General features: G+C 36.3%; 3 protein-coding genes and 2 long non-coding RNA genes across 7 annotated transcripts; 3 read left to right on the top strand and 2 right to left on the bottom strand.

Moving 5' to 3' along the window:
* The first annotated feature begins 1,105 nt into the window (after positions 1-1,105).
* On the top strand, positions 1,106-8,242 carry LOC141397541 (uncharacterized). The gene is made up of 5 exons (XR_012411427.1): positions 1,106-1,173; positions 1,239-1,870; positions 6,372-6,632; positions 6,724-6,933; positions 7,192-8,242. It is a non-coding gene; the product is annotated as an uncharacterized lncRNA (long non-coding RNA).
* A 1,621-nt stretch (positions 8,243-9,863) lies between these two features.
* On the top strand, positions 9,864-26,706 carry LOC141397540 (uncharacterized). 3 transcript variants are annotated; one of them, XR_012411424.1, is made up of 4 exons: positions 9,864-9,950; positions 10,016-10,455; positions 10,507-10,579; positions 26,048-26,706. It is a non-coding gene; the product is annotated as an uncharacterized lncRNA (long non-coding RNA). The 3 variants fall into 3 exon arrangements; XR_012411425.1 differs by having other exon boundaries at positions 10,016-10,579; positions 26,048-26,161; positions 26,230-26,706; XR_012411423.1 differs by having other exon boundaries at positions 10,016-10,579.
* Positions 12,410-19,721, bottom strand: Pa1 (PTIP binding protein Pa1). The gene is made up of 2 exons (XM_073973967.1): positions 19,461-19,721; positions 12,410-19,393 (listed from the first exon to the last, which is right to left on the bottom strand). Exons 1-2 carry the CDS (start codon positions 19,655-19,657, stop codon positions 19,237-19,239), a joined length of 354 nt encoding a protein of 117 aa, XP_073830068.1. The 5' UTR covers positions 19,658-19,721; the 3' UTR covers positions 12,410-19,236.
* On the top strand, positions 20,044-20,730 carry Tim8 (translocase of inner membrane 8). The gene is made up of 2 exons (XM_073979305.1): positions 20,044-20,236; positions 20,327-20,730. The coding sequence occupies exons 1-2, from the start codon at positions 20,141-20,143 to the stop codon at positions 20,489-20,491; spliced, it is 261 nt and encodes an 86-aa protein (XP_073835406.1). The 5' UTR covers positions 20,044-20,140; the 3' UTR covers positions 20,492-20,730.
* On the bottom strand, positions 21,635-22,936 carry LOC141399931 (uncharacterized). The gene is made up of 3 exons (XM_073979304.1): positions 22,754-22,936; positions 22,047-22,686; positions 21,635-21,979 (listed from the first exon to the last, which is right to left on the bottom strand). Exons 1-3 carry the CDS (start codon positions 22,834-22,836, stop codon positions 21,731-21,733), a joined length of 972 nt encoding a protein of 323 aa, XP_073835405.1. The 5' UTR covers positions 22,837-22,936; the 3' UTR covers positions 21,635-21,730.
* Positions 26,707-27,100: the final 394 nt, after the last annotated feature.

Genomic DNA, 27,100 nt, shown 5'->3' with positions numbered 1-27,100 from the left:
GTTTCATATACTATCGTCTAGGAGATCAGACTCAGGGCTAGTCTCAGGATACTTAGTTTTCTTCTTATATCCAATTATGACGTTGTCTGCTATTCTTTCAATAGATCAGCTCAGAGAAGCAGAAATCTGAACAATAATCACAGGCCAGAAAATGATGTGCTATTTCTTTGTTTTTCGGCCAGTGTGTTGGTATGGAATGTGGCGAATTTGCCTTTTTTGTTCGATTCAAGTCTTGACTAATAAAAACGAACTGGTGCTGAACATAGATTGAGTGGAACCCAGTGAGGAGATAGATACTGACCCATAGATGGCGGTCGGGCCGTTTATAATTATCTGACAAATCCCGGGAAAAAATATTTCCTACCTTTTTCGATATCAGGCTGATGTCTTTGATAATTGTGTAGTACTTGTTTTCACCCATAGATACCGCTGTATGTCTTCCTTTTTTGGTCGGTTTACCAATTAATACGAATCAGACTCGCCTGCCCAAAAAATATGAAATTCAATATTTTCTCATTTTAAACCAAAAATTACACAATTTCTTTCTTTACCTTTATGACTTTAGCCTTTGATTTGTTAATTGTTAACCATTCACCGGATATCCGTCGCTATTTCTCCCAGCAGGCACCACTTTTACCTAGTTAATTATTAATACATTCACTATTTTTCACTTTTCCATTCTTTAAAACTAATTAACTACCTTTTGCTGATTTTATCAATTTGTTCTTAGGTATTCAAATTACTAGAATCACGTTTTCATTCCTTAAAACTTCACTATCACGTTAAAAACCAAAAGATTTTATGTTCAACACCATTTTTCTGACTTTAACCTCTCCATTGCTCGACGGCCTTTTATAACTTTTGGAGAGCGCAGTCGCGGCTTTCCACTAAAAGACATTTTGTGGTGTGTACATCAGTCATCCTTCTCTAAACCTATTAAAATTGTCCCTTTCTATGGCCCTATAACCAAGTTAATTTCACTCAAATTGGTAAGAGACAGATTTCCTACAAATGGCTCTCTAAGAGAACACGGCTACCCTGTTGATAACAACGTATCCCTACATTTTCTTATTTTTGTGTCTGGCAATGCCTTCATTCGTATATCATTCCTCTGTGAATGTAATTTCAACACAGCTGATTGTCAGTTGAACAAAGTGGTATTGATTGTATTTGGTTTGTTGACAATAATTTCCTTTTTATTTGTTTATTTATTAACTTGTGTTGTTTTCCATTCCCAGGTATTTTTTTACGCTTGTGAGTGATTGTAGTTGCCGACTAAATACCTGTTAGCCTGGAACATCGGATACTAAGTTATTTCATTCCACATGAAAAGTTTGTGGCCGCAGCAATCTGTCCGAGTTAATTGCCGACTGCAAAAAGGAATTATCCCGCAACTATGAGTGGCAACCACAACAAGATGCTTCCACAAACACGAAACCATCTACATCGGGATAGTCGGCCCACAACACCAAGCTATGTTCGACATCCATCAGTGTATAAATTCTATGAAACCTGCTTCCAATAAACCCTTGCGGAGCTGATCAAATATTTTATGTGTGGGATTTGATTTTGTTTTGCATGGTCGGACTTGGCAGTTACGGGGCCCTGCAACAAAACTCCACCATTGACGAAGGATGACGACAATGGTGGTGTGCAGTGGCCTGGTTATTTATAATACGGCATCGACATTTTGGCCAACGTGGGGAACTCCCACCCCCTGAGATCCAGCCGGGCATACGTTTAGGGATGTATAAACTTGCGTTTCTTGATTAAGTCAAGCTACTTTTGGTATACTTTTTCCCATCATTTCAGGTATGTTGGCGGTATTGGTATCTGGAGATTTTTATGATGCAGTTGCGCTCCCTTGTGGGTAAGTTTATATACGGACCGGTGTATTTGACTAAAAGTGGCCTATTTGGGTTCGGTTTTATGGATTATAGTTATTCGAGAAGGCATAATAGCTGATGGTATATAAGTAGTGTAGAGTGTAAAATTCGTGTAGGGTGTATAAATAGTGTAGTTTATATAAATAGTGTAGGGTGTATAAATAGTGTAGGGTGTATAAATAGGACAATCACGACATGGAATTGCAGGTTGTAGATATATATCACAGATTTTAAACGATTTATTGCACTATAAAGATAAGCCTAAATAGTATTAGGACAACACAAACATGAATGCTTAATCTTAATTGTATCACAGCCTAGTCTCTATATTGCATTTATTATTGTTTTAAATCTTTTGCGTGATATATTCCTATTGGAGTTCCCTGTAAATTCTCCAACTCGTACATGTTGTCTCCTACGGGCTTCAATATCCTACATCTAATAAACTTTTTACAAAACTTCGCATTTACATTCTTTGCAAAGTCCGATTGTACAATATTTCGCCTATACACCTCCTGCCCTGGTTTAAATTTCACCACTCTAGCTCTTCTGTTGTAACGTTCGGAACTTCTCATATATGCATTGTGAAGATTTTCTTTTATTTTATTGCGTATAATTTCCAATTTTTCAGGCCTTTGCAATTCTTTGACCTCATGGTCTGTCATAGACAACAGTTTTTGGGCTAGATTATAATCCGTTCCCCTCGAAAACATATGGAATCCGAAAAGTGCAAAGAATGGTGTCACCCCAGTCGCCGAATGTACAGAGTTCCGCAATGCACACTCGATTTCCGATAGGTATAAATCCCAATCTCGGTGATCTTCTTCTAAGTAGGTTCTAATGGCAGTAATAACGGATTGATTCACACGTTCCGAAGCGTTCGATTGCGGGGAATAAAACGCTGTTTTCATGTGATAAATTTTATAACTATCGATCATATCTTGAAAGGTTTTTGATATAAATTGGGCCCCATTATCACTATGTATAGTTTGGGGAACCCCGAATTTATGGAAAACTTCATCCACGAGGAACTTGACCACGTTGGCAGCAGTGGCTTCCCGCATTGGCTTTAAAAAGATAAATTTTGAGAAATGATCTACTACTATAAATATATAGGCGTGGCCCAGTTTCGATCTAGGGTATTTCCCTAAAAAATCGATATACAGTTTTTGAAAAGGCCTCTCCGTTATTACTTCCTTTCCTATCTGGGGCATAAGATTTCTATTACTGGACTTGGCTTCTTGACATTTTTGGCAGTCCCGAACATACTGCCTGACTTGTATGGTCATATTTGGCCAGTAGAAGAATCTCTTGATTTTTTCAAGGGTCTTATGTATCCCTCCATGGCAAGACGTTGGCGATTCATGGTTCTTCTTTATTACTTCGTGGGTAATTCCACTGGGAAGCCACATCTTCCACTCGATATCCCCATCAAGTTCGGCGTTCGATAGTTGTTTTTTAAAAATTATGCCATTTTCAACCTTGAGATCGGGTAGGCTGTCGGAATTGTTAGTGATTGTTTGAATTAAATTCTGGTATTCCTCGCCTTTAAATTCTTCGGTTTCGAGATCTAAATACTCGTCCATATTTAATTCATCGCAATTGGGTTCGACTGGGGCTCTTGATAGCATGTCGGCCACCACATTTTCCGAGCCCTTCCTATGTTCAATATCAAAATTGTACGATTGTAATTGAAGGGACCACCGTGCTAACCGCCCACTCAAATCTTTCAACGACATTAACCATTTTAAAGAGGCGTGGTCGGTAATCACGGTAAATGGCATCAATTCGATATAAGGTCTAAATTTTTTTATTGCCATTACCGCCGCCAAACATTCTTTCTCTGTCACGCTGTAGTTGCGTTGACAAGAGTTTAATTTTTGAGAAAAGAATGCAATGGGGTGTTCTTCCTGATTGTCGTTCAATTGGTAAAGAACGGCCCCAATTCCATACGCCGAGGCATCACACTGTATATAAAAATGTCGTGAGAAATTTGGGTGGCGCAACACGGGTGCTGATGTTAGGGCCTTTTTGAGGGCTTCGAATGATTTTAATGCCGCTTCGCTGATTTCAAACTTTTTTGATTTCTTCAGAGTGTCTGTCAACGGGGCTGATAACGTCGCAAAGTCTTTGATAAACCTGCGGTACCACCCCGCGGTACCCAGAAAACTTCTGACTTCTCGGGGATTACGCGGTACCTTTATGTTCCGGATTGCCCTAACCTTATCAGGATCTGTCTTTAGCTGGCCTTGCCCTATTATAAATCCCAGGTATTTCAATTCCTTGAAGCAGAATTGGGATTTTTTCATACCTATAGTGAGGTTAGCCTTTTTCAAACATAAAGCCACTTCATTGAGCAGTCGCAAATGCTCATTGAAATCGCTAGAAATGACTAATAAATCGTCGAGGTATATAAAAACATGTTCTTTTAGTTTTTGTGGGATAACTTTATCCATGAGTCTGCATAAGCGCTGCGCTGCATTGCAGAGCCCGAACGGCATCACCCTGAATTGGTATAATGGCCGTCCAGGCACTGTAAATGCAGTGCAAGCTTTGCTGTCCTCATCAAGTTCTATTTGCCAGAATGCAAATTTTAAATCGACGCTACTGATAAAATATGTATCGTCGATTCTACTCAGTATCCCGTCGATATTTTGTAGAGGGTAAGCGTCCTTAACCGTCAACTTATTCAGTTTCCTAGCGTCCAGGCAAAACCTATTCTTACCAGGCTTTCTTACCACAGTGGTGCGATTGCTCCACGGGCTTTCACTTTCCTCGATAACATTGAGACGGAGCATGTTGTCCACCTCTTCGTACACTATTGCCTGGACTGCGGGAGATAAAGGATAGTGGCGATCCTTAACTGGTTCCGCCCCTTCTATCAATTTGATCGTATGTTTCTCCAGGTTGGTTTTGCCGAGTCCCTTCTCTTCAAAAGTATCGAAATTTTTTATGACTTCATCGAGTTCTAGTTGTTGTTGTGTGGTTAGCTCATGGGGATTTAATTTGTAGGCTTCATTATCCAATAAGTCTTTTGGGAATTGTTCAATATTTAATTCCCCTACCCCTAGAATGTTGGGTGCTAACTCGTATAATCTCCAAAAATCAATACCTAAATATAAGTTTTGCTCCAAATCTGGGCACAAATAAAAGTCTAAACTTTGAATCCTATCGTTGTATTTGATGCTCAACTTAACCTTTCCTAAAATTCGATGTTGTTGTCCAGAGGCCGTCTTAACTGTAGAAAAAATAGGAATTAGACTTACTTCTAGCTGCTCCAGAAACTCTCGGCAGCCCTTTCCCAAGATGCTCACCGAAGCTCCCGTATCTAATAGGCCTTTCATTTTGACTCCTTGGAGTTCAACATCGGCATATGCCCGTTTACCTACATTTCCCACTTTATTAATCGAGTCTAAAATCAAGCTCATCTCTTTTTTCTTCTCTTTGAACTTATTGCGTACCCTATGAATTTTTGGCTCATTAACTTTTATAGTTTCACTATCGGACATTATCCTTTCCCGGACCTTCTCATAATTTTTTCTCCTGTCCTCCAAAGGCAAGTAATGCCTCATCCCTGGTAAAAATTGTTTTTCCATTTGGGCTACCGTTTTACGCAATGATTGTTTTACTTTCAGGGGTTTTCCGTCGGACGTGGCCCCCCTTGGTTCACCACGCCCCTGTTTCGGTTTCCCGATTGGCAAATGTGGCATTTGGGAGTAGTTGTGCCGGGATTTCCACATTTGTAGCAAAAAAGTGACCGCACTGTAGCTTCACAATCGCGAAAGGTGTGACCCGCCTTCTTACAATTCCAGCAGATTAGGTTTGGGTTTGGTTGCCTCTCAAAACGGATAGATGATATATCTTCTAGTTCTGATCTATCTTGGATTTTATTATATTCAAAATTTGTATCCTCAACTTCTATTTCACTAACCTGTCTAACTGGGCGAGGTTGTGGGACGAATGTTCGGGTTTCTCGCTTTAGGAAATTTTGTTCACCCTCATTGCATTCGATGCGGAGATGCTCTACTGAACGCACTGGTATGGGGTATACAATCCGAGCCACATTTTCTCTCACATTTTTCTTCATTATTTTGATCATGTCCTCGTCTGATATGGGCTGCACGAGCTTTGCCCTAATTTGACCCATGACATGAAAAAAATTATCAATCGTCTCGTTTGGTTGTTGCTTTCTTTGGACTAACTCAGCTATGATTTCACAATTTGACTTGGAGGATTGATATTGGCTCAGCAAACTATACTTTAATACCTCCCAGTTGTGAAATCGATTTGTCTTTTGGAAGAGCCAATACCACGATTCAGCCCTTCCAGTAAGTAAAAGTGGGAAGTCTCTAATTATCTCTGACCAGGGGATGTTGTATTGCCATTGAAAATACTCCAACCGATACACAAATTCTTCCACCCCCAACCCTGACGAACTGCCATCAAAGTGTAACCCTAATTTATTTATTCTACACATATTTCTAGGGTCAAATGTCGGTGGATTAATCTGTGGAATATCTGTTACTGCGTTGGCCGCAGCACAATTTTTAGCGGCTTCGGTGCCACCCTGCGGCTGATTGTTACTCCCCTGTACTGTTCCTAAAGTTCCCGACGTCGATGTATTAGCCTGGCCCGGAATCTGGCGGTTCTCTGAATTTGACGAACTGATCGGCGGTATACCTCTATTTAGCCTGCCAGGTCCGTTCTCTATACTACCATTTCCTAACGATCCTGTGATTGCCGAAGGTATGTTATTACTTTTTTCTTTGTTTGTTTCTTTCATGGCCTTAGTTAACTCCATTATTGATTGTTTTATCCCATCCATTTCATCTTTCAGGGACTGTATTTTGTTTTCTAATAATTGTTGGCCTATCCCATTATCTCGCAATAAAACCCCTGAAGAATCCTGGTTATGTCGCGTTTCGGCAGCTCCACCCTGAAGGAAAACGGGCCCTAATGAGTTTGTCACTGGAGAACTAACATTTATGGTTTGGGACAGGTCCCGGATTTGGCTATCCCCACTGGGATTATTTTGTGCCATGCTTGGGTCAGTACTATCCTTTTTCTTTTTATTCTCGACTATAATTGATCGATTTGCATCAAATATATCTGGTCTTTCCCTTTTTCGACTTTTTGTCTTTGAACGAGTTTCAACGCTCATAACACTCAAGAACCATCTACTTCTGTCTTCGGGACTGCTTAATAAAATTGTCAAAAGATCGATTTTGAATTCCTAAAGTTTAGTATACCTATATTCGTTTTGCAAATTATATAAAATATTTCTTCTTTTTTTTTTTTTTTACAGGAGGATTTACAGTAGAGGTCGGATGTATGCGGTTTCTTGCAGCCTTCTAAAAGGTTTCCAGGAAAATCGATGCATAAGACGGATTCAAAAACAATTAATACACTAATCTACAACACTTGTCTCGCGACTGGATACGCCTTCTTCATGACTGTATCCTTCAATCCAATGCTAACATATACTTCAACACTAGCTACCATCTAGTGCGGATATCCTTTCATCGGACTGGATCACCAAAACAAATTTCAATCGGACACTAATTCATCAACCAACATATTGTTTGCTACCACTTTGTGCACAACTTACACTGCGGGACAAACTTCATGTTGGGTTGTACTATTCACAACCTTACCTAAGTTATCGCTTCGTCCTATTGGTCAATTTATACTGCATCCTGGTTCTCAGTCCAGAATGGACATAAAATAAACCACTGCAGAGGCCATAACTCAAGAAGGAAATGTTGGATTATTGTTTTCCATGAGTGGGCTATTGTCTAGCGTTTCGGTGTCATACACTACAAGAAAATCAATTATTTTATTGGGCGCCATACTGTTACATGTGCTTATGTGCAGCCGTGGGATAGAGCCATACAGACTCCGGCAAGCTCAGCCTTATTTCCCAAGGGGGTAGTTCCAACCCTAATATCCCAGCCCTAAGCACGCAACAATAAAAAAAATGAACATTTACAACAAAACATGAAGATACAAAAGAAATAAAAAGATATAGTGCATCGACGTCCCTTGGAAACCACAATCCGATGGCTTTCAGTTCGCCCTCCCAACCATGGTCGCAATAGTTTCCCTGCATTTTATCATTACGACCCCGTAAACCGACAACATCCACCACTTACCTCATACCTAGAATCCTCCCAACCTTTTAATCTAGCACATCATATTTATGTTATTTCTAAGTCACATTATGTTTATTTTATCAAAAAAAAAAATCAAATCTATTAACATCTACAGAATTAAGATAAGTTCATGAACAATGTTAAAAAAAAACTAATCAAATGATAATAAAAAAAAATTAAATAATAAAAGAAATTAAAACTAAATTTTCGTATATATCTATAGTAGGTATTTTTTTTCCTCGCAGGGATTTACCTTTTTTTATGGTTTTTCACCGATTTTTTTAATCGAAAGGTCGTAAGACCACACAAAAGAATTTATAGACACGATTTATGATCACAAATTATTTCGTCCTATGGTATTAACTTAGACAAATAGAAATCACTATTCAACTTCAACAGTCGCAAAGCAAGATTAACGAATCCTCGTAAATAAGGTTCTAATATTTTTTCTAACAAAGCAAATAAAGTTTCAAAATACAACACCCACCCTAACGTCCTCCTAAAAAAAAAGAGCTCTTTCTCTTGAGGTACTTCAAGGCGGAATGAGAAACGTCTATAAAAAAACTAGGGCTTTGAGATTGCTGAAAAGTCAAAATAGGTGATAGACAAATATATACAGTCCAATAGATTAATTAAATATATAAGTTATTACAATATAAACGTACATACAAAAACTTATTATTAGCATGCAGAATAAACTATGTAGATATGTTCTTAAAATCGGTGTATCAATAAAATCGTTTCATATACTATCGTCTAGGAGATCAGACTCAGGGCTAGTCTCAGGATACTTAGTTTTCTTCTTATATCCAATTATGACGTTGTCTGCTATTCTTTCAATAGATCAGCTCAGAGAAGCAGAAATCTGAACAATAATCACAGGCCAGAAAATGATGTGCTATTTCTTTGTTTTTCGGCCAGTGTGTTGGTATGGAATGTGGCGAATTTGCCTTTTTTGTTCGATTCAAGTCTTGACTAATAAAAACGAACTGGTGCTGAACATAGATTGAGTGGAACCCAGTGAGGAGATAGATACTGACCCATAGATGGCGGTCGGGCCGTTTATAATTATCTGACAAATCCCGGGAAAAAATATTTCCTACCTTTTTCGATATCAGGCTGATGTCTTTGATAATTGTGTAGTACTTGTTTTCACCCATAGATACCGCTGTATGTCTTCCTTTTTTGGTCGGTTTACCAATTAATACGAATCAGACTCGCCTGCCCAAAAAATATGAAATTCAATATTTTCTCATTTTAAACCAAAAATTACACAATTTCTTTCTTTACCTTTATGACTTTAGCCTTTGATTTGTTAATTGTTAACCATTCACCGGATATCCGTCGCTATTTCTCCCAGCAGGCACCACTTTTACCTAGTTAATTATTAATACATTCACTATTTTTCACTTTTCCATTCTTTAAAACTAATTAACTACCTTTTGCTGATTTTATCAATTTGTTCTTAGGTATTCAAATTACTAGAATCACGTTTTCATTCCTTAAAACTTCACTATCACGTTAAAAACCAAAAGATTTTATGTTCAACACCATTTTTCTGACTTTAACCTCTCCATTGCTCGACGGCCTTTTATAACTTTTGGAGAGCGCAGTCGCGGCTTTCCACTAAAAGACATTTTGTGGTGTGTACATCAGTCATCCTTCTCTAAACCTATTAAAATTGTCCCTTTCTATGGCCCTATAACCAAGTTAATTTCACTCAAATTGGTAAGAGACAGATTTCCTACAAATGGCTCTCTAAGAGAACACGGCTACCCTGTTGATAACAACGTATCCCTACATTTTCTTATTTTTGTGTCTGGCAATGCCTTCATTCGTATATCATTCCTCTGTGAATGTAATTTCAACACAGCTGATTGTCAGTTGAACAAAGTGGTATTGATTGTATTTGGTTTGTTGACAATAATTTCCTTTTTATTTGTTTATTTATTAACTTGTGTTGTTTTCCATTCCCAGGTATTTTTTTACGCTTGTGAGTGATTGTAGTTGCCGACTAAATACCTGTTAGCCTGGAACATCGGATACTAAGTTATTTCATTCCACATGAAAAGTTTGTGGCCGCAGCAATCTGTCCGAGTTAATTGCCGACTGCAAAAAGGAATTATCCCGCAACTATGAGTGGCAACCACAACAAGATGCTTCCACAAACACGAAACCATCTACATCGGGATAGTCGGCCCACAACACCAAGCTATGTTCGACATCCATCAGTGTATAAATTCTATGAAACCTGCTTCCAATAAACCCTTGCGGAGCTGATCAAATATTTTATGTGTGGGATTTGATTTTGTTTTGCATGGTCGGACTTGGCAGTTACGGGGCCCTGCAACAGACATTGCATCTATTAGAAGAAATTTGAGGGACAAGTCGAATCCATTGGAATTGCCATCTGCACTGTAAGCTGATGATCATGTGGAAAGATCTGTATAATCAGTAAATTATTTCAGGTTTAAGGCGTATTTTCGATTGCCAAAGGATCCCGTAGTTTACGTTGTGGAAACGTTAAAGGATGACTTCAAAGTAAGTTACAGATCAACAGCAATACCCCCACTTTCAAAAGTGTGCGCAGCGTTGCGATTCTTTGAGGACGGAAATTTTCAAAAGTCCCATGTTGCTTTGTCGTTATTTTCACACTATTGATACACAAAATTAATTAATGATGCAAAGAATCAATAATTGTTAACAAAATGTTTATTTTTCCTTCTATTTTACTTCTTGTTTCTTCAAAAATGTTCACTGCAACTGAAAATTGGTGGTTGCTGAAAACCAGCCGCTTCGTCAACTGAGATTCGCAACTTCAGTTGAGAGTTGCCATACGTGGATCAATTTTGACAACTGGCAACGCCACTCAACGATAATTGTTATCGATGATCGACCCCTAAAGCTGAGTACACATTTGCTTTGTTCCAGAACCTGCAAGAAGCTACCATTTTTTACTACGATAGCATTTTTCCCTTTATGTTATCGGAAAAAATAGTAAAAATTAGTAGATATTTGCAGTACTGGAACATACCAATTGTCAGTTTTGAATGACAGCTTTGTTGGTGCTTGCTAGTGTGGCCGTTCATTTTTGTCATTCATCATGCAACCACAAAATGTTTTGTGGTTGCTGGACGGTTGGACAGTTATCGATAACTGCAAAATATCGACATTCAAAACTGACAATGTGTACTGCTCTTAAGTTACATATCGTAAGTGCCTTTGAATTGTTCTTTGTTCGCTATGGTTCCCTGCAAAATATTCGATGCCAAAGATGCTATTCAAGCATGAGTGCAAGTGACATGTCACCTTTTTACCACCTCGCTCATTCTTTTTACAAGACCGTTACCCCAAAAGATCCAACTCATTTTGGATGGCATCTTCAATAAACCAGTGGAATGGTATCTTAACCCAACTTGGCATGACATCAATAACGCTTTGTCATGTCATATACCACGAACAAGAAGGAGTCAAAATATGAAGGATTAAATTCATAAAGTAAAATATAAATAAAAACATTACAAAAAGAAAGATAACATTATGAAATTGGTTTAAATGTTGAAGAAAGGAATCTAACTGAATTGTACTTAGCGTTCATAAAATTGGTCCTAATGCTGGAGAAAAGATCGGATGTTTTTATTTACAATTCTTGAAATTCCTTCAAATGATGATGATGTGCAAATTTTGTTTAAAGGAGAATTTGTGTTTTTGGATGTTTTGCAGTCGTCGATTGATTTTACTGTGAATATGCTGGTTACTTGGTTGTCTTGCAATGGACTCTCCATCAATACTCAGAAAACTAAAGTTATGTTCTTCGGAAACATGCAAGAGGATTCAATAAGTGTTTCCATCTATAGTACTCCTATAAATGTTGTAAGCTCTATGAAATGTCTTGGTTTGTTTCTTGATAGTGGTTTGGTGTTTGATGTGCATGTGAATTCTTTGGTGTCCAAGGTGAACTTTATTCTAAGAAAGTTGTACTGTTTGGACTTAGCTCTGCCTAAGAGCATTAGAATTCAGTTGGTCCATGCACTGATTATGCCTCACTTTTTGTATTGTGTTGAGATTTTTGGGGGTAGTCCGGGATGTGCTTTGCGTAAGTTGAAACTTTTGTTCCATAGTGTTATGCGATATGTGTTCTGTGTTAAACGTCGTGATCATATATCTCCTTATGTGAAAGAGTTTCTTGGGTGCACGTTTGAAAATTTTTTGAGTTTGCGGTCTATGTTATTCTTCTATAAGGTTTTTATGTTGAAGACCCCTTTATGTGTGTTGAGTCTGTTCACTTTTTCTCATTCTGAGAGGAACAAACAGATAATTGTTCCGCAGTTGACTCCTTTTTTGGAAAAATCGTTTTATGTTAGAATTTCGCGTGTTTATAACTATCTGCCACCATGTCTCAAGACATTTAATTCCTCCTTAAAATGTTACAAGAATAAATTATGTGCTCATTTTAATCGTAATCAAATACAGCGTTCACAAATGTTGCCTTAGTTTGTAATGATATATTGTTGCATAGCTGATTCTATTAATGATTATTTTGTTATATATTTTCATTTCTTAATTTACATGCTTTTGCTTTTATTTATGTTTAATTCTATTCATGATATGCTAAGAAATATTGTTAGTTATAAGTATCTGAGAGTAGTTATTGTTGTATAGCTGTTTTTGGAACCGCTCATGGCCCTATGGGCTAGGTTACTGTGTTTGTCAAATAAAAATTAAAAAAATTAAATTAATTAAAAAATTAAAATGCTGAAGATGGGATCTTTCACAACTTCATTTGAAACAATAAAAAAGATCCAGTGAGATATTGGCATCGCATGGAACAACTTCCACAAAATTTTGCTTGGTTTTCTTTGTATTCCTCAGCATTTGCCGTTTCGGCCATCATCCAACATACAATATTAAACATTTGCATTTCTTTTTGCCATTTAATGGTCTCTAAACAATATTTTTCCTCGGGGGAGCCTGTAACCCCTAGAGGACGCGTCCCCAGGTGGCGGATAGGGGAATGCTTCCCAGATATGGGTGGTAAGAGGGAAATCAAATACCTCTCGCGGACCAACAGGTAGCGGTGTCTGTTTCCACAGTGGGCGGCTGCAAACAGCGTCTGTACTCTAAGAAGAGCGGCTGAAACGAGGACGGAAAACTTACAACCCATCAGAAGATAAGGGGAAATCACTGATGTATTATCCCTTGAAAACCATATTACAATGAATGCAGAAACAAACATATGGCCCTCAATCTCCGGTAACTCGAGGGTGCTAAGAATCCCCGGAGGTAAAACTAAAAAGACGCTTAACATTGGTACTTGGAATGTTAGAAGCCTTTATGAGTCAGGCAAATTAAGCAACACAATATCCGAAATGGAAAGACTGAATATAGATATCCTAGGTGTTTGCGAAACCTGGTGGCCGAATGTTTCGGAATTCGCATCCCATGGTGCCAAAATCTTCTTCTCTGGAAATTCGAACAAGAATCATAGGAATGGTGTTGGGATTATCATTAGAGGGAACATTTCCAAAAGCGAGGTAGGATTTTTTCCAAAGTCAGATAGGACCATGATGATCAAAATAAAAGCAAGGCCGCTCAACATCAATATAATTCAAGTATATGCTCCCACATCAGACAGAAGCAATGAAGAAGTAGAAATGTTTTATGAGGAAATAGAAAGTCTTGTTAAGCTTACAAAACCCCATGATAGAAATATCATCCAAGGTGATTTTAATGCAAAAGTAGGGAGAGGTGAAGTAACTGGTGTTACAGGACGATATGGATTGGGCGAAAAAAATGAAAGAGGCGAACGACTCATTCAATTCTGTCAAGAATTCAAGATGAAGATAGCAAATACACTTTTCACTCTACCGCCAAGAAAGCTCTACACTTGGAAATCTCCACAAGACAGAATTGGCAACATCATTAGAAACCAAATAGACTTCATTCTTATCAACAGGCGACACTGCTCATCAATAAGGAAGGCCAAAACATATCCGAGTGCTGATGTACCATCTGATCATAACCTTTTAATGGCAAAGATACGCATAAAACTAAAAACTCATACTAAAAAGGCACAAAGTAAAAAACTTGACTTAGGAAAACTTCAAAACAAAACACTAAAATCGGATGTATGTACAAGAATAAATACAGAGCTGAATAATGTCGACAGCGAAGATATAGAAAATATATGGAATAATGTAAGGAATACTATAAACTCAATAGCCAGAAACACCCTAGGCAATTTTATAAAACCAAAGACCAAAAATTGGATGACTCAAGAAATCCTGCAGCTAATGGATGAAAGAAGGGCATTTAAAAATAAAGATTACGAAAAGTACTGGGAACTAAATAGAGAAATTCAAAGGGAGATACGTAACGCAAAAAATAATCACCTAAATACTCAATGTCAGGAAATTGAAAGACTTATGAGCCTACATGACGATTTCAACCTGCATAAGAAATTGAAAGAAGCATCTGGACAATATAGGAATACAAATCCATCTATCCTTTTCAATAACAACAATGAACCGGTCTTTGAAATTGCAGAGAAGAAACATATCTGGAAAGAATATATCCAAACACTATTTAAGGATGATAACAGATCAAGCTACGTTAACAATGCACCAGATTATATGACAGGAAACAGCATCACAAATAATGAAGTAGAATCAGCAATAAAATCCCTTCGAGATGGAAAAGCTACAGGGCCTGATGAAATTCCAGTTGAATTATTAAAAATGCTAAATAACAGCAACATTGAGCTACTGACAAAACTGTTTAACTACATCTACGATACAATGACTATCGTCTCATTAGTTTAATGAGTCACGCTCTTAAAATTTTTCTTAAAATTATCCATAAGAGAATATATGAGAAATGTGAAAAGGAAATGGGAGAACTCAATTTGGTTTTAAGGAAGGAAAGGGAACCCGTGAGGCTTTATTCTGCATACAAATACTCGTTCAAAAATGTAGAAATGTCCACAAAGACGTATTTTTATGCTTTATAGATTACGAAAAAGCATTCGACACTGTGCAGCATGATAAGCTCATGGAAATTCTCACAGCAATTGGAATCGATGAGAAAGAGATAAGGTGTATTAAAAGCTTGTACTGGCACCAGACTGCCCAAGTCAACATAAATGGAGATTTATCTGAAGATGTAGCAATATCTAAAGGAGTTCGACAAGGATGCATTTTATCCCCACTACTCTTCAATATTTACTCCCAAAAAAATTTTCACGAAGCAGTAGATGGCATCCAAGAAGGTATATTGATAAACAACAATTACATAAATAATATCAGATATGCTGATGACACTACATTAATATCCGACAGCATATCAGGCCTACAAAATCTTGTTGATAGACTAACATCAAGTAGTGAGTTGTATGGTCTAAAAATAAACACCCTCAAAACAAAATTTATGATAATAAGTAAGAACAACGCTCACAACGAGTTGATTTTAAAAATACAAAATTTCCATATTGAGAGGGTACAAAGTTTCAAATATCTGGGAGTTTTGCTAAATGATCAATGGGACTACTCAAAAGAAATCAAATGTCGCATAGAAATGGCAAGAGATGCATTTCATAAATATAAAAAAGTTCTAATAAGCCATGATATAAATGTTGCAACAAAATCTCGTTTAATAAAAGCGTATATATGGCCAGTCTTGTTATATTCAGTCGAAGTGTGGACGTTAAAAGCGGCAGATATCAAACGACTCGAAGCATTTGAGATGTGGGTGTACCGTCGAGCACTAAAAATACCATGGGTCCTGCATGTATCAAATACTGAAGTATTGCGAAGAATGAATACAACAAGAGAATTATTAAACAACATAAAGAAACGGAAAACGGCATATCTAGGGCACATTATGCGAAACCGTAAATACATCATTCTCCAGGAAATACTACAAGCAAACATAGAAGGAAGACGTACCAGAGGAAGAAAAGAGATGTCATGGATTCAAAATATCCAACAATGGACAGAATTCCAGAACGCCGAAAATTTAATAAGCATAGCGAGAAATAGAGATATATTTTCCTATTTTGTTAATAATTTATAAACACTTTATGTGTAATTTTTTTGACAATTGTAATATGATCGCTAACATTCGAAAATCGAATAAGCAATAAAGAAGAAGAAACAATATTTACATAATAATATTATGTAAAGTTTAAAACTAACAGGGTGTTTTTGTAAAAATGCTTGCCTGTCACACGAACCGTTCGTACTAAAACGTATACGTTCAAAATTTGGTTCTTGTAAAATTTTACGAACCATTCGTTTTTATCTGAAAGCTTTCGTCTATTTCATAAAAGCTTTTATATTTCAGGGTTTCCATGATACTTATTTTGTGAATTTTGCATAGGCATCTGCACGTAAAATGTGTTACTTTATGGCAACCCCGATAAACAGATGAAAAACAAAAAATAAGAAAAAAATGTAATCAAATTTGTCCAAAAATAATTGTGATAATATGAATAAACGGATCTACATATACGCTTGTGCTTCTATGGAAATAAATAAAATTGCATTCCTTTCCCGTTTTCGTGTGTTTTGTGCCATTTATTACTCGAATTATTTAATTTTCATCCAAAACGATGGGTCTTTTCCATTCGTTTATTTTTGACGTATTCGTTCGTCTGATTTTGTTACGAAAACCAAAAAAATTACGAAAATAAAAAGCTTTCATTTGTTTGTCACACGAATACAAACGTCAACCGCTATGAAAACCAAATTGTGTCTTCGTTCATGAAATCGACGAACGAATGGGCAAAAACTTTTTACAAAAACACGCTGTAAGGGGTCGAATATGGATAGCAACACAACTGTATGCGTTGCCAGATGATAAAATCATACAATTAAAATAACTGAAATTACAGAAATTTTTGTCAAATCTATTCAATGTCAGTGTTTTAAACTTTCAGCTATTAATTTAATTGTAAAAAAGTACCAATTTCAATGCAGAAATGGAAATCTCTATTTTTAAATTTGGTTTCGGCAACAGAATCACTTAATTATGGAATATTTTCGTCGTATCGACAAAAATATTCAGCCCAATCATGAACATCATCTCACCGTGAGTTTTCTCACTCTCGCCTCCTCCCTTATTATAAACATCATAAGGGAGAACAAAACTCACGTTCGTGAGAAAAGTAGCTATCATAAATGTCAAAAAAGTGAGAATGTGAGGCAATTTTCTCTCACCACAGAAATCAAGGTGAGTTGAACAAAAAAATGTAACTATGGACATTTTTTATAGAAAAAATCGACAAGAAACGAATCTTTTGCAATGATAATCAATTGTATTTATTTGTGTTTTACGTTAAAGGTAACAAATAAAAAACAATTAGAAATTCTTTTGGCAACTATACATGTCCCAATTTACATTAGGCGAGTTTACTTGCGGCAATTGTCAGTTTGATGGAGAGAGAGGTGAGGCATATGGTAACCCTTTGCCTCTCAACCCCCTCTCTCACCTACAAACTGACAATTGCCGCAAGTAAACTCGCCCAATGTAAATTGAGACCATGTTTATCCATGTATCAATGAAGCAAGGAAGACCTCAATCGAGTTTGGCGTAATTTGGAGGTGGAATTGAAGTTGGCCAAAATTTTTCAGATATGGGAAGCGGTTCAGAATCATATGATGAAAACAGGAATGGAAGAGGATCCTATCAGGAGCAACACCTTTCTAAAAATTTTTTGTAGGTACTTCGCTAAGGTTCCCAGCAAAATATTCGATGCCAAAGATTCTATTCAAGCATGAGTGCAAGTTATATGTCACCTTTTTACCACCTTCGCCCATTCTTTTTACAAGACTGTGACCCCTAAAAGATCCAAATCATTTTGGATGGCATCTTCAATAACCCAGTGGAATGGTATCTTAACAACCACCTTGGCATGGCATATTCCACGAACAAGCCACAATAGGAAGGATTAAATTCATAAAAAGGGGCATGTTTATATTATATAGCCTTTTGCAGGGTTAACCTTCTTGAAAATTGAGAAATTGTATTTAAAATCCATGAAATTGGTTCAAATGTTGAATAGGATCCGAATTTCACGAATTGTACTTAGCATTCATATGATTGGTCCTATTGCTGGAGAAGAGATCGGATGTTTCACGTATTGTATTTATTTACAATTCTTGAAATTCCTTCCAAATGCTGAAAATGGGATCTTTCACAACTTAATTTGGACTAATACAAAAGATCCAGTGAGATATTGACATCGCATGGAACGACTTCCACAAAATTTTGCTTGGTTTTCTTTGTATTCCTCAGCGTTTGTCGTTTCGCACATCATTCAAAATGCAATATTAAACATTTTCATTTCTTTTTGCCATTTAATGACCTTTAAACGGTTTTTGTTCACTTTTTTGCAAATTGCAGAAATTCTTCGGGCGTAAATAAACAATTTTTTCATATGTATGTATGTATGTATCTGTCAAAACAAAAACAGCTGTTACAGATGTTGCCACATATCAAACATTTAATATTTTTATCAATTACCAAGTATTTTTAAAGTGGATTGTTGATAAAAATTATTTTTCGTTTTAGAAATATTAATTTAATTTAAAATAAATTAATGTTTTATAAAAAAAATTACGAATTTAGTTATTGCAAAATTATTTGTAAATAAAATAACGATATGGCAACGCAAATTATATTTTCAAGGGTTCACAAAATGCGGCACTATTTTCAATTTTCAAACTTGTGAACCCCTCTTCACTTTTTTCGCTCCTCCCTTGTCATTTGTGATAGGTCGAGACGTGAGAAGTGAGCTGCAACTCACTCGTGAGAAGCTCCCTACGTGAGTATTCATGATCGCTATGATTGCCTTTTAGGACATAAACATGGAAATAAAATATTGTGAATTTGGGAAAAGAGAATAATAATAAATTCCGCACGAAATATTTATTCATGATTGCCCTGATAAGTTTTTTATGGTTGGGAATTTAAGATTTTCGCTTGAGGACAAAGGCGAATCTTCTTTTGAGATGACCACACCAACGATTTATGATAATTATATACTTATAATCAAGGATATACATATGTATGTACATAAAGTTAACACATCAATCTTGAATTTCTTAAGTGCAATTGGTCTCTTATTTTTAATTTAATACTAACTTAAACCTAACTTACAATATCAGTCCACAAAAATCTCATCTTCTTTATATTGACTGTCAGTTGGAACCCTCAGCATTTTTCTTTTTAAGTGCTTCCATAACACCAGCAAAATTGGCTGTTTTCTTTTTGACTGATTTGGATTTTGGTGTACCATGCCGACGCAGTGGTTGGGCAACATCATCGCTAAAGTCAAAATCGTTGGGTTTCATGGGACTGAAATTAAAAAAGAAAATACATGTTAAAAATCACATATTCAATTAGGCGTTTTCCATTCACTTACTCATGTATCTCCGTTACATCTGTAGAATTACTGGGTTCTTTGCTACTGCTCTTTATGTCGGGAGATTGTGGTCTCCTTCCCGGGCATTCCCATTCTAATTCTAATATGGCACCATTTTCCAACATATTGTAGTAAGTTTCCAGTTCCTCTGCCTCTAAGAAATCATCTTTAAATGTGGATGAAACTTCTGATGACATTTTCTATTGTTCTGGAGGGAAATTTATCCTCGGTTTGGATTGGTTCGTGGTCGTTGTTTACTCTTTGTTATTGTAAATGTCATATGGTCAGTTTGCTCTTGTTATCGGTATCGATAACGTCAGCTGTCATTTATTAGGTCTGTTCTTTCATCTCACGACATGAAAATAAATAAATGCACTTTATTCTCAGAGAGGGAAGAAATTTTTAAAGAAATTAGGCGAATATGTTCATTTGTATGTAATTGATTTCAATAATTTCTATAAATTGGGAAAAGTATTAGATTATCATTTAAATTCGATTATCCCAAATATCCACACAAATCGATAACATGCATATCGATTACATTTCCAATCGTTTTTGACAAAAAACATATGTCAACACGCTCATTATTTTTGAGGTTATATAAAAGAAAAATCAATTGCTGTTGTAATTCAACCAGAAAGACTATTTATTGTGTAAATCTTTAGAAAAATTTTGAAATAATGTCGGACTTTGATTCATTGAGCTCCTCATCGGGTGACAAGGAATTGCAAGAATTCCTTATGATTGAAAAACAAAAGGCGCAAGTAAATGCACAGGTATGTATAAGATGAATGAACAAACAGGGTCTTTCGTCAATTGATTGTATCATTATCAATGAAAACATTTAACTGTTTTTCGTTTTACAGATCCACGAATTCAATGAAATCTGTTGGGATAAATGTATAGGTAAACCCAGTTCTAAATTGGATAGTGCAACCGAAACATGTCTGGCCAATTGTGTGGATCGTTTTATTGACACTTCATTGCTGATAACACAACGTTTTGCCCAATTATTACAGAAGAATCAATAAGCGCTTAATCAACAGCTCAACTAACGACAGTACAATAATTCCTTGATGGAATTTTATAGTCAACAAAAACTTCAACCGCAACTTCATATTAGATATGTTTTAGGATATTCCATAAAGAAGTAACTGAAAACAAATTGCTTTCATTTTTATTATGTTGAGAATTAGTGAATTGTAAATTTTATTTTGATTTTTTCATGTTTTTGTTTTATTTGAAAACAAATAAAATTTACTAATTAAAATAATAACGTATATCTGATGGATCCAGTTAAGTTTAGGGGTACCAGGACTGTATTCCCGAAATGATCGTATAAAGCTTTCGTGAGGAACGTCCATAATTTCTATGTATAAGGCTCGGAATCTCCTCGAAGCAGTCTTAAAATAGCAGCAGAATTTTGTTGAAGGTCGCTAAATAAAAAAATATACAACATATCGCTAGTATAAAAAATAAATGTTTCGTGGATGACAAGAAAAGTTTTTTAAGTTGATCAAATCGGTTGATCCGTTTAAGACTACAAAATATTGGAAAGATGTGTGGGGTCTAAAACGGAAAAGCCCAAAATTTGTCGTGTATTAGTAGTGGTAAACAAGTATTCCCATAGTAAAATCGTATAAGGAAGAGCATCGCTGGTCTAGAGCAATTATTTCGATGAGATACATTGTATCAAACTGTATATCCCTCGTTAATACAAAGGTTGAGGGTATAAACAAGAGGTTTTTTTAAAAAAGTTATAGTGGGCTTTAGCAGCGGTCAGTTTAAGGTCATATTCTCAGAGATATGCACTTGTGATGAACAACCCTAAGGGGTCGATTATGGATAGCAACCCAACTCCAGTTGCGTTGCCCACAGCAAATTTAGTAATAGAATTTTCTATTTCCGCATTAAAATCTATATTTTTTACAAATACATTAATAGCTGAAGGTTTCAAAACACTGATACTGATTGAATTTAAAAAAATTTCCGTCTTTTTGCTCGTTTTAATCGCATGATTTTCTCTTCTGCCAACGCAACTAAAGTTGAGTTGCTATCCATAATCGATCCCTTAGTAAAAGCAAAGTGAGTTTGCTTTCTGAATCCTCAATCTATGAGTCTGGAAGTGACGTTTAAATATGTCCCTTTCGATAAACTACATAGAATCCGTGAAATTTTAAAATTGTATAATAAAGTTTTTTACTTGTATTATCATAAAGTCTTAACTCTAACTAACAAAGGAATCTAAAAATCTTAACTACCACACAAAATTAACTTTTGTCCGACATTATACCCTTTGATTTTTTAAGATTTCTATATAGTTCAACAAGTTTTTCACGTTCTTTTTCCAACATATTTCTGGTATGTTCTGGCAAATCTTTACGTTTTCCTCTCATCTGTTCTTTGGTAACACGTCCCGAGGTATTTGTTGTCTTGCTAGTAGTCGTTGATTGTGTACTTGCTACCACAGTTGTCTCATCAAGCAGTGATTTCAGTAACAAGTTATTTTTCTTGCCGGGCTGTAAAAGAAACAACAATGAGTAACAATGAGTACCAAGCCTTATTTGTAGTTAATGTAGAACATACTCTTGGCACCGTTTCATTTTTCTCCGCTTTTCTGGGTAATGTTAATGTGCTGGGTGGTGCATGTACAATTTCACCAAATTTAATAACATCTCTTTGATATTCACGCGTCTCTTTAGATGACTCCTGTCGACGTTCCTCCTCATCCTCTTGTATGGCTTGTTTAATTAGTTGCTTAGCTAATTTTGGATCAATGGGTTTTACGTCTTTCTCATTTTTCTTTTTTCCAGCCTTTCCTCCTTTACGTTTTTGCTTCAGTAGCTCATCAATTTCATTGGGAGGTTTCTTTTTGATAGAGATTGCCCCAGTTTTGGGATCGCGTACAACTTTTACACCATATTTTGCTTCATATTGGGCTTCTTTTAAACTTGCCGATGTAATACGATTTACTCGTTTCAAATATTCTATATCATCTTCTCCTGGTAGTTGTTTGATTGTTTTGAATTTGTTGCCATCTGCACCAGCAGCATTTGACTTTTTGCGATTGGTCTTGTCTTCTTTGGGTTTGTCTTCCACACCACTGTGTATACGTTTAATCTTCTTACCAGATTTTGCATCCTCTGTAAGTTTTTTCAGTTGTTTCAATTTAAAGGATAACGGCTGATCATCCTTGCTAGGTGGTGCATTGACAACGTTTTTTAGTCTGAAAAAGGTGGTATATTTTTTTATAGTAGAACTGGTGCATGTTTGTAAATATGTAATTATTTTACTTTTTTTCCTTCTCTTCCAATTGACGCAGTGGATCACGTATACCGTGATGCTTTCTTGCTGGAATTTTACGTTTTCTTGCCATTTTTTTTATAGAATTAAAGACTATTGCTTATGCCGAAATTATATTTTCTCACAGCGCCCATGTGCTAAATGTTTACGTTTGATTGGAGAAAGAGATGTTTATACATTTCGATACCTTCTTGAATCGTTACATATTATCGATTATTGTCCTGTTGTAAAGTGGGGTACACACGATCAGTTTTGACTGTCAGTTTTGTTGTTGCTTGCTAGTGTGGCCGTTCATTTTTGTCATTCATCATGCAACCACAAAATGTTTCGTGGTTGCTGGACGGTTGGACAGTTATCGATAATTCCGAAAAATCGACAGTCAAAACTGATCGTGTGTACCCCGCTTTAAGCTGGGTACTAGATAGAGCTGGCAAAAAATCGATGGCACTATCGATAAAATCGATTTTTTTAAATTAAATATCGATAGATTGTTTTTCCTATCGATATTATCGGCACAAAAGTTCCCAACCTAAAATTCATTGAAATAAATAGAAATTTCGCTGTTTTTCGGTTTTGTGTGTGTGAGAAAGTAAGTCTGTAGTTACACGTACACATTTTTCAGAAAAGTAAAATGCATTTTTTTAATATTTTTATAAAATAAAAGCAATTCTTTATTCTCCTTTACATTTCTGTGAACTACTTTTGCATAATTTCAAGAAAATGATTGACGTTTCCGCCGTTTTTATCTTCAAATTAATGGCGATGACAACTTAACGATAATATCGATAGCAATCGATATTTTAAAATATTATATCAAAAAATATCTAATGTTGGGAATATCGATGGTTTGCCAGCTCTAGTGATACCGCTACCTGTATTGCGATTCTCTAACTCGTTTTTTGAGTTACCGACAAAAATCGGTAACATTAAAACGCAAAATTATGAATGAAATGTTCAATTAAAAGTTGACAACACTGTTGCTATCGGTAGAACTTTGCGACTACTTTCTATTGGTCGCTAACTTACCGAATAATATCGTTAATTACAGAAATTATAAGCATTTTAACCTTACCGATTTCTTTCGGTAACTCCAAAAATGTGTTTGAGAATCGCACTACTGTAGTGGGATTCATTTTTGCTGTTATCGATAATTGTCGGTAAAATTAAAATGCTTATAATTTCGATAATTAACAAAATTTTTTGGTAAGTTAACGATGAATAAAAAGTAGTCGCTAGCCTCTACCGACACAAACAGTGATGCCAACTTTTCTTTATGTTTTTAATTTTGCCGATTTTTGTCGGTAACAGCAAAAATGTGTTACAGAATCCCACTACTGGTAGTTCTGCCATGACCTCGACACATAAGAAGTAGAGCTGGCAAACCATCGATATTTCCAACATTAGATATTTTCGATATAATGTTTTAAAATGTAGATTGTATCGATATTATCGTTAAGTTGTCATCGCCATTAATTTGGAGATGAAAATGGTGGAAATGTCGATGATTTTCTTGAAATTATGCAAAAGTATTTCACAGAAATGTAAAGGAGAGTAAACAATTGCTTTTATTTTATAAAAAAAATTAAAAAAATACATTTTACTTTTCCAAAAAATGTGCACGTGTGACTACGGACTAAAGGCCTGCGTACATAAGCTGCCTTGCCTGATTGCCTTGCTTTCCTGCTCCATTTCTGACATAATAAAAATAAAAGAATAAAGAAGGCCGAGCAAATTTCGAACTGTTTTGCCCTTTTCTTTTTTATTCTTTTATCAGAAGCAAGCAATGTAAGCAGGTAAGGCAGCTTATGTACTCACCCCTTTACTTTCTTAAGCTGGGTACACATTGTCAGTTTTGAATGACAGCTTTGTTGGTGCTTGCTAGTGTGGCCGTTCATTTTTGTCATTCATCATGCAACCACAGTATATTTTGTGGTTGCTGGACGGTTGGACAGTTATCGATAATTGCAAAAAATGGTCATTCAAAAAGCTGAGTACACATTGCCAGTTTTGAATGACAGCTTTGTTGGTGCTTGCTAGTGTGACCGTTCATTTTTGTCATTCATCATGCAACCACAAAATGTTTTGTGGTTGCTGGACGGTTGGACAGTTATCGATAACTGCGAAATATCGACATTCAAAACTGACAATGTGTACTGCTCTAAACTGATAATGTGTACTGTACTTCACACTTACACAGTGGATTTCAGGTTAGGGGTTTTTATTCCGATAATATCGATAGGAAAAACTATCTATCGATATTGAATTTTTAAATAATAATCGATATTATCGATAGTGTCATAGATTTTTTGCCAGCTCTAGTACCCAGTAGAGCTGGCAAACCATCGATATTCCCAACATTAGATATTTTCGATATAATGTTTTAAAATATCGATTGCTATTGATATTATCGTTAAGTTGTTATGTGTGCGTTACCTCGGCGTTCGATTAGGCCAACTGACCGACTGTGAGGACTCCTCAGGGCTAGGGAACTCAACCCGCCAACCGAACCCAGCACACTAACGTCGAAAGAGGGGGTACATTCTATTACTTTTACTTCATCTTAAAACCACACAAAGGGAAACTTCACGCCGGGATCTTGCTGGAGTGATCCCGCACTAGCCCACCCTACCTGGGTCCAGTATGTCCTCACCTTGCTTTCCTCTGGACCCCCACAAACCACACTTCTCCAATCACACTCTTACTTCACGCCAACATCCCCCAAATGACACAAAATTAGCAACACATTATTATTTAAAATTTAAATACTAACACATATTGATTTATTGGGCAAATAATTAAATCTATTAAACATTTAAAATTTCTAATAATTTTCTCATAAAAGATCGCGTAAAAATAACAAACAAAATATGAAATAGAATAATAGATAAGAATAATACCTGGATTTCTCTACTCAAATAAAAATGGCTTCAATCCTCTGTGGAAGAAAAGCATTAAACCTTTACATTGTCTTTCCGCGCGCAAAAATCGCGCCTTTAGATCTTTACTCTACCACCTAAAAGAGCTCTCTTAACTGGGTATTTTGCCGCCAAATCCTATCGGCACAAAAATCAACTCAACAAGGATTCGAGATAATCCTCTTGCAACACACTCAGCCTTTTGTTAAACTACTCCTGGTATTTTTCCCTTACAAATGCTTATTTACTTAAAACTACGCAAATTTAGTTATTTTCAAAAAGGATTTCTTTTCTATTTTATATCTCAAAAGTATTGATTATATGATTTTTATATTAACGGAAAAATTCTCTCTATTATCTTCCTTTCAGAACCGCCGATACGGTAACTGGTCTCTGGTTGATTTCTCTTCAAGACGTCACCAAAACAAACGCACACCAAATGATGCAGACAAAAATAGGATATACAAAAACAACAACACAACGGTAAGACACCTTTTACCTGGTATATGACGTTACCACAAATTGATTGGTTTAATTTTCTTTCTTTACAGCTCAAAGACGTTTTGAAAGGCGAACTCTTCTAAGCCAAAATTATCATCAAATGCCCTTGGACTCTTTACGTGATTGGCTTGTCTTAATTTGCAACATCAGCGGTGGATAGGACACGATAAATGCACCAGGATACAAGTAACGACCGACCCTGTCCAGCCGAATAATGATGCACAGTGACGGACTTAACGCTTCCGTCTTCTCCAGGCACCCGTCTCACAACTAAAATGTTTCCACGCTCTTACTGGATTATTACCCGGCACCAATGAATTACTTCCTTCCACCCTGCCACCAGGAAAGAGGTTTGTTTCTGCCGTTGTGTTGAACAAAAAGCGCCAGCCTCCGCTGTCTTCTTGGACGACTGATAAACCGCCGGAAAATCTCTGTTAAAACACACAAACATCACCATTTACACATTTATTTGTGACATCACCACTAATTCTACTCACAATATTTTAAAATAAAAGTAACGAACTAAACGTTTATATCTTTGATTCACTGCCGTCTGGGCGTAATATTCACTCGGGTAACGTCTGAACTATGATTTTGGGTTTTCCTTTGTTCACCTCCTTATATAGCCCTCAATTTAGCAACTCCCGCCAGACGCTAATTTTCCATGAAACACCATTTTTCTTCATAATTTTTCAATTTTCTTTGCTGGCTGTTCTTCTTATCTGTCAATTTCCATCTATTCATTCGGAATTGACATCACTCTATTGTGAATACCCTACCAGATGACAACAGGTTTGTCTGGTTACTTTCCCAACAAGAATTGTCCGGCCAGAACTTTCTCAGAGAGTTAGAAGTTTCTATTCTCTTTTGCTAGACAACGGTAAAAAGTAAACCGACCGACTTGCGTAAACAGATAATCTG

This window comes from Musca autumnalis, unplaced genomic scaffold, assembly GCF_047663935.1.
Source record: "Musca autumnalis isolate F117 unplaced genomic scaffold, ASM4766393v1 scaffold_3, whole genome shotgun sequence".
NCBI classification, from domain to species: Eukaryota; Metazoa; Arthropoda; class Insecta; order Diptera; family Muscidae; genus Musca; species Musca autumnalis.
This window is presented reverse-complemented; position numbering and strand designations above follow the sequence as displayed.

Excerpts from the sequence above, each read along its gene's own strand:
- Pa1 (XM_073973967.1), bottom strand. The coding sequence starts at position 19,657 with ATGTCATCAGAAGTTTCATCCACATTTAAAGATGATTTCTTAGAGGCA. Across the intron at positions 19,394-19,460 it reads GATGTAACGGAGATACATGA|TCCCATGAAACCCAACGATT; the intron begins GTAAGTGAATGG and ends TTTTAATTTCAG.
- Tim8 (XM_073979305.1), top strand. The coding sequence starts at position 20,141 with ATGTCGGACTTTGATTCATTGAGCTCCTCATCGGGTGACAAGGAATTG. Across the intron at positions 20,237-20,326 it reads AGGCGCAAGTAAATGCACAG|ATCCACGAATTCAATGAAAT; the intron begins GTATGTATAAGA and ends TTCGTTTTACAG.
- LOC141399931 (XM_073979304.1), bottom strand. The coding sequence starts at position 22,836 with ATGGCAAGAAAACGTAAAATTCCAGCAAGAAAGCATCACGGTATACGT. Across the intron at positions 22,687-22,753 it reads TTGGAAGAGAAGGAAAAAAA|ACTAAAAAACGTTGTCAATG; the intron begins GTAAAATAATTA and ends CACCTTTTTCAG. Across the intron at positions 21,980-22,046 it reads AAAATGAAACGGTGCCAAGA|CCCGGCAAGAAAAATAACTT; the intron begins GTATGTTCTACA and ends TTTCTTTTACAG.